The 13,293-nt window shown below is 41.4% G+C and overlaps 1 protein-coding gene across 1 annotated transcript; it reads right to left on the bottom strand.

Moving 5' to 3' along the window:
* Nucleotides 1-2,578: 2,578 nt before the first annotated feature.
* Nucleotides 2,579-9,353, bottom strand: LOC140252221 (interstitial collagenase-like). The gene is made up of 10 exons (XM_072336600.1): nt 9,206-9,353; nt 8,809-9,053; nt 8,217-8,365; nt 7,989-8,120; nt 6,982-7,143; nt 6,194-6,404; nt 4,904-5,037; nt 4,024-4,183; nt 3,090-3,193; nt 2,579-2,899 (listed from the first exon to the last, which is right to left on the bottom strand). The coding sequence occupies exons 1-10, from the start codon at nt 9,308-9,310 to the stop codon at nt 2,799-2,801; spliced, it is 1,503 nt and encodes a 500-aa protein (XP_072192701.1). The 5' UTR covers nt 9,311-9,353; the 3' UTR covers nt 2,579-2,798.
* Between the last annotated feature and the right edge of the window lie 3,940 nt (nt 9,354-13,293).

The raw sequence follows: 13,293 nt of genomic DNA, 5'->3' as shown, positions 1-13,293 counted from the left end.
CAACTGTTTATGAGTTATAAAGAAATCATAGCAACAAGAAACTTCCACTTGTTCACTAAGTGCCAAGAAGCAGCTCCGGCAATCCTGTTTCCAAAACAACTGGAGTTACTTACTGTTATATCATTTACCAGAAATTTTCTTGCTTTTCTCAATTCATTTTTTTTTGGCCAAAATTTAGGACATGGAAAAAGCAGCAGTGCAGATGGAAAATCCACGGTTAACACTACTCACCAGCTCCTTGGTAAGGGTAAAATTTATGCCTTGTCTTCTTCCTTTTATGGTTCTGATCTCATGAAAAACCGAAGAACTTTATGGATTATCATTTACAGCAAGGTTACTACCATTCATTTTTCAGATGCAAGCAGTTTAAGCTAACTAACAAATATCTGGGGGTGAGGCCAATATTTTAATTTCAGTTAGCTGTCTTGTGGGAGTGATAACTAAAAAACAGTACCATTCTTATCTTAAAGAAAAGCATTTTCTATATATTTCATATATTATATATATGTAACATCAGTGGCAAGTCATCAACACTTATCAGTGCTCTGTGCCTCCATTGCTGATGTGTTTCACCATTTTCAATACTCAGCCAACAAATAGGGCCTAAAGGCCTGATTTCTGAAGGTAAACCTGGGCATGCAAGTAGGTGTCCCATTAGGATATCAAAGTGCGTAGGCACTTTCAAAATGAAAGGGAGTTAACTCCACTCTATGCACAAGAAGCACTCACAGAGCCCTGCTTCACCCTGGAGGCACCTAATGTCCTTGGACAGAAGTTCTTCTGTACAGGCTATGTACGCAACACAGACATTTAAGGAAGGTAATGGGAGATGTTGAGGCAGCACCAGCTGCACTGTGTCTCTGCCCTCCCTGGGCTCCTGCCAGGTGAGCTCACCCACTTGTCAGCTCATGACTTCACTCTGGTGCACCACAGCCTTTGTGGCAATGCTGAGCCAGTCAGTCCCTAACAGGCTTTTAAAGCAGGCTGAGATTAACAGCTCAGATTCTCCCCTAGCTCAGTTTATCATCCTGTTTCAGTGCTGATCACTTAGCATCACACATTGCTCACACAGGAGCAGAACATGGCAGATAAGAGATTTTGAACAGCAGCAACTGGATTACTGACATCATCAGCCATTCCCATCCACTCCTGCTGCCTTTGCAGAGAAAAAGAAATGGTTCAGAAGAGTTGACTTCCTCACACAATCACACTATCAGATCAGTGTTATAGGAGATGAGATCAAATCCGTTCAAGAGGAAGATGAATATCAGCCAAGCTTACAGTCGAACAGGTATTCTAGCCACTGAGGTATCACTCAGTAGCAATGCGTATGCTTTGAAACAGCGGAGCTCAGAGATTATATATATAAGGAGAGTTATATAACTGAGGCCTTTAGCATGGCTCTGCTAATTTGCTGAGGCTTACTGTGTGCCAGGGACATCCATCTTCAGCAAGCTGGATTTTCACAGCTCTTAATCAATGATGCAGTGGAATCAGGCTGACCTGATAGCTCTTCACATAGTGCAGACTCAGGACAAGGAGGGAAAATGCTGTAACTGCACTGGCTTCTGGCAGGCTGATTGAACAGCCCAGCACCTTGCTAGTTTGAACTAGCAGAGGGTGGGTTATGACTCTGCTCACTCTGTAGCATTGCAGTCTGACTTTTGACTGTTTTACTTGTACATACACTGCAAATTGATCACAGCACATGCTCATGGGTGTAAGTGTATTTGCCAAGGGAATGCATGTCACGACATGATGGACTGCATAGTGGATGAGACTACAAGGAGGTTCATGCTGCAGCCCAAACAAGACAAGAAGAGGAAGTGTGTGTGCTTTTGTTATTGCCTTACTGCTCTTCTTCCAGAGGAGTCATCTCCAGTGGTTACATGAAAATCCTGTTTTTTGTCTTATAACTTCAGCTTTTTTGCTAAGGGAAGTGGTTCTTGCAGTGGTTCCTGTTCAGCACTGGGAGCATGGCTCATGGTTGGAACTCAGTTGGAATAATCCCCTTGCTCTCAGGCGATTACCCTGTGACCATGCTTCCATCGCATCTCAAACTGTCTGCAGGCTGTCTCTATCCCCTAATGAGTTACTCAGCTCTTCTCTACAGTCACTTTAATCCTGCCATACCAATCTCCCAACTCTGTCCACCCCAAAGTGGCACAAAACCATGTGTCCTCTTAACCCACTGTCATGTTTCCCCTTCACCAGTAGACATCCATCTCCATTCCTGCCCTCACCCTTCTTCCTTCATGCCATGAGGGCAAGGTAGGTGAGGACATAGCTACCAGAACCCTTATCTATGCTGCTGTTCAAATTCTCCTTCTGTAGGATCTGTTTCTACTTCTTCTGTCCTCTCACAACTTTCCTAAGTGCAGTCCTTTCCCCAGTCTGTCCCTCATGTCATTTCTCATTGTGCCTCAAAACAGCCCAGCAGCTTCAGATTCTCTTTAACTTCCCTGAGCACTTCTGAAAATGGCAATGGGATGCTGGCTCCATTCAGGCTTGTCTGCAGTTATCCTGGGAGCACTGTCACTAGAGAAGTGAACCAGAACTCACAAGCATTGCTATTCTCCAGCAAAATACTTTTATTACTCAAAACAAGTTTGATTAATAAATACTTGGAAAAATAAATTAAAACTGTACATTAAGTTTTACATTATTAAAATTTTAAATTAGATTCTTCATAGACCGTAATTGCAGACAATAACATTTGAATGATGCTGGTTATAGCCGAGGAACACAAAAAGAACATTTCTGGAGCAAATGCAAACTTCCATTATTGTTGGAGATTTCTAGCAATCAAACCAGCTGTTGCTCTTCATTTTACGGACAAATTTCTTGTTCTTGATGTCAACCTCATACTGATTTGATCCATGGAAAAAGTAGAAATATCCTGGAATTAGAAGGACAAAGCAATAGCAAATTAGTATATAATTTTTGCTTACTTATTGATCCACATTTTCTATTTTCCTGGGTGATTAAAAAAAAATGTTTCATATTTGAAACATACATGCACTTTTTTTATTGTTTTCATCAGTTTATGGTCTTCTATTTTGCTTTCACTTCCATTTTTATTTACTTACCGTTGTTTTGAAGGGCAGCATCAACGGTGTGGCCAATTCCGTGGAAGTCAGCTGCTATTTTCCTTGGATATCCTCTTTCCATTGATTGGGTATTTTCATCAAAACTGCATAAAGAAATCAATGAAAAGAAGAAAGAGTGTAATATTTAATGGTAAAACTAGGTGATTTTTTTACTAAATAAGCCTACTCTGATGGGGAATTAATCAGACACATCTGTACAGGGAACTCACTGAACTGTATAAATCCTGTGTAAAATTGTTATCTTTACTGTCATGAGCAAGGCTGTTTTCAGAGCATCAGCTCTATTCCCTAAGCTTGATAACAAGGCTGGTCAGTGTTTGTGCTTAGTAATGAGTTTAACTCTTTATTCAAATTGATTAATTCACTTTGACAGTATCCAACCTAAGAACTGACTTCATGATTGGATGTCAATTTTGGTGTAACAGGATAAGATTTTCACAGTTATATTATTAGGGTAAATATTACTGCTTCATTGAACTGTTTCTTTAAAATCTCAATATTTTGATCTCCTTTCATAGCTTTCTTGATAGGTCCTTCACTTACAAATTTCAGAGAGTGTCTCTGCCCCTTAAGAGATCCTGAATGCAAGAAATGATGACAAACTACTCACATCGGCTTTTTGTACTAAATTTTGTACTGATTTCATGTAGTAATGCTTTTTGACAGATAAACATGCTCATTTGCTTGTGTATCTTAATTGCAGATTGATAACAGACAACTGATGTCTACTTTTTTTTTTTTTTACAAACTTTTTGCTATAAAAGGTATGAATAATTGCCTTTGATTTTATCATTCTATTGGCTAAAAAGACTGACAAGAGGCTACAAACTTACTATACAAATTCTTATGTATCTTGATTTTTAAAAGACAACTGTCTTGATTATCTGCTGCACAAGAGAGGAATTAGCCTTACCTCCAGTACTTGTTGCCTACAAAGATATAGGTTTTCTTGGTATTGTGATCATGAACAGCAGCATCTATTTTCCTAACGCTTCTGGGAAAGCCCAGGTTCTGAATAGGCTTGGGGAAACCTGGCTCTATTCTGTAGCCGCTGACAGCCCAGTACTGGTTGTCTGTCAAGAAAAACAGAAAATATTAGTAGGGATCCCTGAAGAGGCTGAACTTTTTATCAAAGCCCCAGAACTTTCCATCAAAGCTTTCTGTGTGGTAAAGATCCTTAAGTAGAGCATATATCTGGATGAGAAGATGTCCCTTTAGAACACACACAGCTTTGATATATTCAAATATTGGATGTTGCATTTTTCAGTTTTAACACTCATTGTGATATTACAACACCCAATGGCTGAAGTTCAGCATGCTTTTTAGGCATATTTGGAACCTTTAATGAGTTTTGTCTCAGTTCTGATCGCTCTCTCCAGCAAGAGTAACATCATATTGTAAAAGACTGCTGGGATCAGCATTAATTAATGACATTAATAGCATTTTGAAAGTAAAAATGGGTTTAAATATTAAGAATATCACAGTATCACAGTATCGTGTGAGTTGGAAGGGACCTTAGAGATCATCGAGTCCAACTCCCGGGATTCGAGCCCATCTGTGTAGCAGAGCAGCATTTCTGCCACTTGCGCCACAGGGGGGATTCGAACCCTGGGCCTCTGGTGTTGCAAGCAGCACCTTACACCACTGCGCCACCAGAGGCACACAAATATATGTTGTTGTTATTATGTTCCTTCCATTATTATCAGATAACGTACACAACATATACAGGCTAGTAGTTCTACCACGGCTTTATTAATTCATAAAAAGCACAGATGCAAATGTAAGACAAATACCTTTAAAAAAGATCACTCGATCCTTCTTGTCAATCTCATAAGCAGCGTCAAAGCCAGCTGCCAGTGATGGCCAGAATGTAGAGATGGTGTCATGCTCAATTTCTGAGAAGTAGGGACTTTTGCGCCAGACGTAGCTGATAGAAACAAAATCAGCAGTTTTTTAGTGTTCATATTTGACTATGAGATCAGTGGGACAGAAATACACTTAAAATGCTACTGTTTGGATGCTGAAGCCAGTTCTCAATACTGGACAAAGCCATCACCCCTTCTGGTATGGAGTGCTTCACTTCGCCCTGCTGTCTTGCAGACATTTCCCCTTTATTATTGGTTACTCTGGTATCACAGAATGGTTGATATTGAAGGAATCTCTGCAGGTGATCTTGCACAACACCTTTGCTCAAGCAGTGCCACTTAGAGATACTTGCCTTATGGAGTACTCCATCAAGACTCTGGTGGCTTGCCCATCAACATGTGATGCCTGTGCTAATGCTGATGACTATCTGATGAATGTCTTCCCTGTGTACCACATGGGCTGGCACAGCTGTGTTCTTAATTTCAATTTGGTTACAAAGATTCACTAAACATCCTTGGAAAAATATATTAAAACTCAAAGTAAGGAGGAATTCCTCCTTCCTTTCCATCCCTATGTTTTTAAGTTACAATTCTTCATCACATTCTTTAGAAGATGAATCAGGCCCACTTCATCAAGGGAAGTTTATTCAATTGAAACACAGTCACCAACCCAAGAAGTGAACGAAACTCTAGGCCTGACATGCTGTCCCCTTTCTCCAGAGTGGAAGCACACTGCCAACCCCCTGTTACAGTGCTCAGTGTCACAACATACAGAAAAAGCAGGGCCATCTAATGGCAGGGTCTCTCTATGAGCAGGTCTGGGCTCTAGTTCACTGTGCACCCTTTGGTCAGAGTGCTGCCAAAAGACACCAGCGGCACTTCCCACAGCTCCATGACCCACACCTGGACTGGTGTGATGAGGAAAGTGCTGTGTATGAACTAGCTGCAGGCTGAGGAGTGATGCTGGGATTATTCAGCCTTGCACAACTGTAACAGTGATGATGGATGATGGCTTGCAAGAGTTTACTCACCTGTCAGTAAACCATGTTACTCACCCAGCTCTTGCTGGACTAGTAAAAATTTGCAAAGCTGCCTTACTGCTTGCAGAAAGAAATATTTTCCCTTGTAACCAAAGGAAGATAAATTCCTTGAAATGAACATTATGTTCTACCTTTGTGAGCCCCAGAAGCAGGTGCTGGTAGAAATGAAATCACTTACCTGCCTTTGAAGAACAGAATTTCCCCACGGAGAGTAGTGATAGCATCAAAAGTCAAATGAGGGTCACAGTCCTCTGGTCTTTTTGTGGGTGCTATTTCTGTTGGTTCTTCCCGGGGTGAAATTTGAGTTGGTGCTTCTGTAGGTGCCATTTCCGTTGGTTCTTGTGGGGGAAATGCTTTTGTTGGAAATGGAAGAGATTCCCTTGGGTGTCCTTGGGGAAACAGATAAATGTGAAATTGGATGGTGAAATAGAGTTATGCATTGCAGAGCTTCGGAGTGTACCCTACTGAGCCTAATGTACAGTTGAGTTTATAACTCAGCTAGTAAGCGAATGCCAGTGGAAACTGTGCAACTTAAGTTGGCTATCTGTGTTGGTAACTGTCTCTTGCATGGTTTTGCTTTGACAAGTTATTGCTAGCTCAAACTGCATTTGCTCAGGGATTAATGTAGAGCAAAACCAATATCAAGTAGCAGTTGTGCATATGAACATCCCTTTATGGATGTCAAGAGAGTTAACACTGCACTTATAGGCTGTAATTATTTCCTCTGGTAGCTTTAAAGAAAGATTAAACATTTTGTTTTACTGGCATGGACACAGTCCCACAGATTTCATGTTGCAAATATTGACTTTTAGCCACAAAGAGTCTGAGAGATTTGCACAAAATGTAATCAGGAAATGAAAACCTCAGTATCCTTCCTGCAGTAGAAATAAATACTTTTTAGCTGTTGAGAGAAATTCATTGTAAACACTTATCCATTGGCTAACAAAAACTACGCCTCTTGCTTACCATAGAGGGCCTGAATGCCGCTGATATCATCCTGATGAAGCCTGTAGTTTCTTGTATCCCTGGCCATATATATGGGATACATCAAGGCACCAAAGACATTGGAATGACCAAGACCCAGTGAGTGGCCCAACTCATGAGCAGCAACAAGGAATAAATTGTACCCTAAAAAAAAAAATCCAGCACAGAGAACAAACACTAAACAAAATTTCTTCATGACAGTGGGATACACATTCTAACTTCTCATTCGTGGTGTTAATAAAACAGGACATTTTAACTGTCCAGTTAAGAGATTCTCTAAAATCTTGGAAAAGAAATGAGTTTCCAATTACGAATGTTTGTTGCTCACAGGGGAGCCAGTTGGGGAACATTGCTTGCTCATGCTGCAGAAACGTTCCTGCCAGCAAAGAATCAAAGACTCTAATGTTAACGAAGAATGAAAACTGGATGAGAATGTTTTAATAATCTGGTCCTATTTTAGGTATCGTAAAGTGCATGGAATTCAGTTGGTGACTACTGCAGGAAGGCCAGTAGTATGTGAGCTCTGATATCACCCCTGAACATTGCTGGACACCAGAAAATCTCAAAATTATGCTTAGCAACAAATTCGTGGCCCGTTTATTTCTTTGCAGAATTTAAAGGTTTAAATAATTCGATTATTTATTTATTTATTTATTTATTTTAATTGAGAGCTCACTATTACAAATTTTAAGGTCATTCCTGATAGCCAAAATTCCCTGCCCTGCAATGTCATGATTATCCAATTGCTGTTGCATGTTAATCTCATTTTATTCACAGGTGCTGCAGTTATAGTTTATGAATTAACTTCAGAGAACTGTCATGACTGCAGCACAGGTCAGAATACGCACAATCATTTTACTAAGTTACACTGACATTTCACATCTCAGCAAATGTGGGAATTTCTGCCATAGTACCTTTTACTTCACAGTGTTTTCAAGACAAACACTATCTAATAAAAGACAAGCAATGCAATTTTTAAGGCAACTTACCACTTTGAGTGGTAAACTTGGTCCAGTTTTCATCTTCATCAAAGTGGGCATCTCCTCCTATCCCACTGTTGGGGGGGTAGGCGTGAGCCAGCGTTCCTCCTGGGCCATCGAAGGGATAGAAGTCACGATGAACTAAGATAAAAAAAGTAAAAATAAGTGAAACTTTCCATCAGCTCGGCAAGAAAAAGTGATAATTAATTATCATTCCCCAGCAAGGGGGTCCCTTACATCCAGAAGCAAAGGAGATCATTATATCTGCTTCACCACTGTAGAGCCTGGTGAACCTCAAAGGGGTGACGCTGCTCCAGAGCTGGAAGGCTCTTGCGATCGCTTCGTCCACATCAGCTTGCAGCATGTCAGGAGTGTAATTCAAAATCCTGTAAAACAAGACAGAAGGAATTAAAAGCAACCAGAACTATGTCTAGGGCACACAGTACCGAGGTCAAATATTTTAAGCATTGATTGTTATTATTTGTATGTTGGGTTGTTTATTTTCTGGTTATCTGCTTATGTAGTAGGGAAAGATTTCAAAGTTTTCTTTCAGACCTTTCAGAAATCCCAACATTTTCTCTCAGTTGCAACCCTTCTATCCACTGATTAAATTATTTAGTAAGCTCTTAATAAACCAGTTTAGGCTCCTATTCTGGTCTCTTTTATCAGTATTTGGAAGTGTAATGCAAAAGCCACAAATGCTCCCCATGTTCTTGGCACTGTCACCCTGAACAAGGCTCTTGCAAGAATGCAGTAGCAAAGAACCTGTTGGAATTGCCTGACAGACACAAAACTGATGTACAGGGAAACAAGCTTTAATGTATGTTACCTATATGTCACATCTTCCTTATTCCACCTAGGGTTCTGTGGGAAGGTGGTGTATGAGCGGACGTCTGGGATTCCACATCTGGGCTGCTTCATCATGTCCATAGTCTTACGGTTCAGCTGCCCGGTCACCTCCAGCCCGAAGAACGACTGCATTTCTCGGATTTTGTCAGCCATGTGGTTGAGATTCGTTGATTTAAATAGAGAGCTTTTATCTTCCTTAAAATCATAAAAGTTTTTCAGATATTTCTGTTGGGAAGAAAATGAAACAGTTTAGAACATACATATTTCTTTTCAAAGGCAAAGAGTTGTTAGTGAAATATTCCACATCATTAGCACAGCATCATTATATTCATTTTTTCTCAGTAAATCATTTTCTATGTTTTGTCTATAGAATTTACCTGAGCAAATTGGATATCTTCATTATCAGTTTCTGGAGCCACTGGCAAAGCATGCGAGCATGAAACGCACAGTAACCCCAGGAAAGCAAGCATCTTCAGTTCCATCTCTGCCTCTCTGTCCTTGGACAGAGCCCTCTCAAGAAGACCTCTCAACCACTTCTTCTGTCCAAGGCTCACTGGTGCTTCTCTATTTATACCAGTTGCCTGCTTGCTAAAGTCAACAGCTGCATGACTCAGTTAATAACATCCTCTGATTTCCCACAGAAACACAGAAAACAAATTTCATTTTAGAAGCAGGCTAACACATGACCGTTTACCTTCCCTGAAAACCCATGATTTTGCAATCGCATTACCGGACAGAACTCTTTGTGCCCCGTCATTCCTAAGCTGGACCAGTATTTTAAGCCTGCAGGTATCTAACTCTATAACTGATCACCTGGATAAAAGTTGCCTCGTTTGTCAGAGGTGCTGAAGGGACCTGGTCTTTGTGAGGGACACCAGTCTATGATTCCTTGGGGCACCTGGCAGGAGACCTACAGAAAACAGACTTCGCCTTTCACAGTGTGGGACCTGTGCCATACCTCAGCACCTTGGGAATGAATTCCTTCCTTCAGTCTGATAGTTTCGGTGATATAGACCATAAAACAAATGATCCATTTATTTTCACCTCTTGAGCAGCCCTAGAACCCAAGAACAGTAACAGAACCATCACCTGTGCTGCTGCCTCTCCCATAGAATCACAGATTTATGGCTATGTCTTCTTTTTCTCCCATATTCACCCCTCGAAACCCACACACCACAATGTAAAGGTCTCAGTAAAGCAGCCCAGATCGTATCTGGGTCTACACAGAACATCAGACAAGGGTATTTTCACTGCTAAAGAAGTTAGAAATTGCCCTAGAGACTACCTGGGGGTATGGAGTGTTCCAAAAAAATATTAATGCATCTCCAAAATTAGGTGGAAGATGACAATGATTTTAGTTGTAGATTTCAAGTTCTTAGATTTGCTGGAAGTTCTACTTCCCCTCTCCCTCCCTTACCCCCCCGCCAATTCCTTTTCTGAACATGGTGCATTACACTTTATACAGCTGCTGCAGAACAGCCATCACACAACAACTTCTTTCTCACTGTCTTTTGAAGCAGAAGTCCCATGTGTTGACTTAGTGCCCAAATGTAAGTTCAAAAGGAGAAAACTGACCTAAAAATAATCAGCTTGGTTTTGATCATAAGAAAAAGAAGGTAAAAAAAAAAAAAACAAAAACACTTTTCCAGAAAAAGCAAACTTATTGGAAGCTTCAAAAAACAACCCTGGCACCACAGCAGCTGAGCTCTGCAGTCTGCAAGGTGGCCCGGGGAAAGGGCATGGCCTCCTTCCAAAGGCAACTGGAGCTGAACTGCTGGGCTAGAGAAGGTTGCACTGTGTGCCTGACCTGGTCATAGCCCAGGTCCTGAACCACTGAGCCAAGGTACCAATGTTTCTGTCTGAGGCTGCAGTGGGATGAGGGTGGCTCTGCCAAGAGCTCACCACTGTTGTAAAGGCGTGCTCCTGCTCTTCCCATCCTGGCCAGCATTCCTGCTCTTTCCCCGTGCCCACTAATATCAAGTGAACCCTCAGGGCATCTGGTTCAAAGGGCTGAAGCCACAGAAATGCACCCCACAAAAATGAACTGTAATTGTTTTCTTCTGGTTCCCTTATGGCATGAGCAGAGCACCAGTACAAAGGAGGGGTGGGACAGCACAGATGGGAACAGGGGTCAGCCAGGCATGAAGATGGGATACTGGGCCCTCTCCTTTTGGCAGCAACAAGGTAAACATTTGCCTGTTTGTCATACAAACTGCATTTGTAGCGTGTGGTGTTTGTATTTCTGAAAAGAAATTCAGATGTGAAGCATGAACATTTTAATTACAGTGTTTGTATCTCTTTGTACCTAGCAGCAGCAGTTAGCATATGGAAGTTATCCTCTTTGATTTCATCTACATCTTTTGTCAACTTTCTGCTTGCTGCACCCGAGAGATCTGAGATGAAGCAGTTAGATGTAACAAACCCAGACGATAAACCTTTTAGCAAACCCGCTCTAATATTCAGCAAACTTTTATTTCTTGCTGACTTTTGCAGGGCTGCCGATAGGTTGATTTGCTACAGCTCCTCCTGTTGTGCTGTTTCCATGCCTGTGCTGACACTTACGGAATGGCAGCTGAGTGCTGGGGAAGGGCTGGCTGCTGCCTTCTCAGTGCGTTTGGCAGCACAAGTGGGGAAAATTCACAGTGAGGCATCCTGCATGACTGAGGCGTGTGAGCAAGCCTTTGCTTTTCCCCTGCATGCATATCCAGGAAAGGACTTGCCTTCTTTCTGCTGGCCGCAAAGACCTTTGTAGCTTTTAGGGGTCAAATGAAGGAGTGCTCTTTAGGTACCACAGAATGTAAGCAGGAACTGTTTTCTGGCTCTAATCAAAGCTTTAGTATGCTTGACAATCATACGGCCAGTGAACATGGGGGAGATCCATCAACAAGGCACATCTGCAGTTTACATGGGATGATCTGAAGAAATGACTTCCCGTAGTGCTTTCTGCCCTGCATGGGTTCTTGTGACCCCAGAAGTACTTCATTCTTGACAAGAGCATTTTCATGCGCTGGACCTACAGGTAAAACCCAACAAGTCACGGATCTTGCCCTCTGCCCTCAGAGGCAGCTTCCCTTGTTGAGCCTGGGGGTGGCTGTTGCCCACTGATTGCCCTAGAGATCACACAGTGGTGATGCTTACACAGCAGCAAAGCATCCAGGATGAATTCAGCAACACTGTTCATTTCTTCCCTCACCCCATCTGCTCTCAGACTCATACGTCCCCTATCACCAGCGTGTGCCTTAATCACTGAATTAAGGGACTTGTGTGGGTACTTTCCCAGGAAGACCACTGCAGCGGGACTGAGCATTTGCCACCACAGAACCACCACTGCTTGTTCTCTGACAGCATAATTCACATCATCTTATGAGGGCTAGCCCAAGTGCCAGGATTTCAGTAGATCTGTCAAAATTTTAGCTGGGAATTTTGCCACTTCTTATTTTTATGCAGCTGAAATTCCACTCAGAGGTGTCATGCCAGTTTTGTTTGGCAGTTTTCACTTGTGGAAAGAAGTGGAAGCACACATAAAGTACTCATACAAACAGTTGCCATTAACTGTATAAACAATGGCTCTTAAGTCAAAGGAAGCTTAAAGAAACTAGATATATATATCCTATGATTTCACCTCTTAAATTTATTGAAGGAACTGTAGATACCTTCTCTCCCACCTCTTCCTCCCTCATAGTGCTTCTAAACTCTCCCCAGCTAGTGCCAAATAAGCAGGATAGACTATGAAGATCTTGGATGTATTCAAGCGTGAAAGAAGGATTTTCATTGCATCTTTCAGGATGCTGCTTTTTTTCCACTTGAAGAGATCTGGAAGATAAATTCACAGGCGATGTTCTGAGGTTTGAGGAGCAATAACTTAGCAGTGAATGACAAAAGCCCTTTGTATCATTATATGAGCCAGTGTTAGCTAGATAACAACTGGAAAAAAGCAAGGAAGTGATTGGGGTTCGTACACAAACAGAAAATTTAACAGAGCTTTGCATGTTCATTTGGATATTCCCAAAGAATAATTGCTTGTGTTGTTAATGAGGTTCAGTAAATTAGCGTTACAGAAATGGGATATATTCTGAATAACTCTAGGGCATTGTGCTCTACCCTCTGGCTTTTCTAATTTGCCTGTTGGGTTTGTGTTATTTTACTTTTTAAAACAGTTTGGGGAATTTTGTTGTAGGAATCACTGGGGTTTCTACCTTTGCCACATGGAAACAAAAGAAATAGGTTTGCTATTAAAAGTCAGTGAAATCAAAGAATATTGTCTGAAAAGTGAAAGACTTTATTTCTGGATGACAGTATTTTGAGACTATTGAAAATAAGCCTGAAGTAACTATTGAGTTGAAGAGCACAGTTTTGTCTGGTACTTGTTCGTCTCCTGTACTTCTGTTCATTAGTGGAGATTTTTCATCCTAGTTTTATTATATACAACTGCTCCTAATAAACTCATTTTTTTCTACTTCAGCTG

This window comes from Excalfactoria chinensis, chromosome 1 (assembly GCF_039878825.1).
Source record: "Excalfactoria chinensis isolate bCotChi1 chromosome 1, bCotChi1.hap2, whole genome shotgun sequence".
NCBI lineage: Eukaryota > Metazoa > Chordata > Aves > Galliformes > Phasianidae > Excalfactoria > Excalfactoria chinensis.
Note: the sequence above shows the minus strand (reverse complement) of the source record. Positions and strands in the feature narration are given on the sequence as shown.

Bases quoted from the DNA above. Each gene is read 5' to 3' on its own strand.
- LOC140252221 (XM_072336600.1), bottom strand. From the start codon at position 9,310: ATGGAACTGAAGATGCTTGCTTTCCTGGGGTTACTGTGCGTTTCATGC. The intron at 7,144-7,988 runs GTAAGTTGCCTT...TTTTTTTTTTAG, and splicing joins CAAGTTTACCACTCAAAGTG to GGTACAATTTATTCCTTGTT. The intron at 6,405-6,981 runs GTAAGCAAGAGG...TGTTTCCCCAAG, and splicing joins CGGCATTCAGGCCCTCTATG to GACACCCAAGGGAATCTCTT.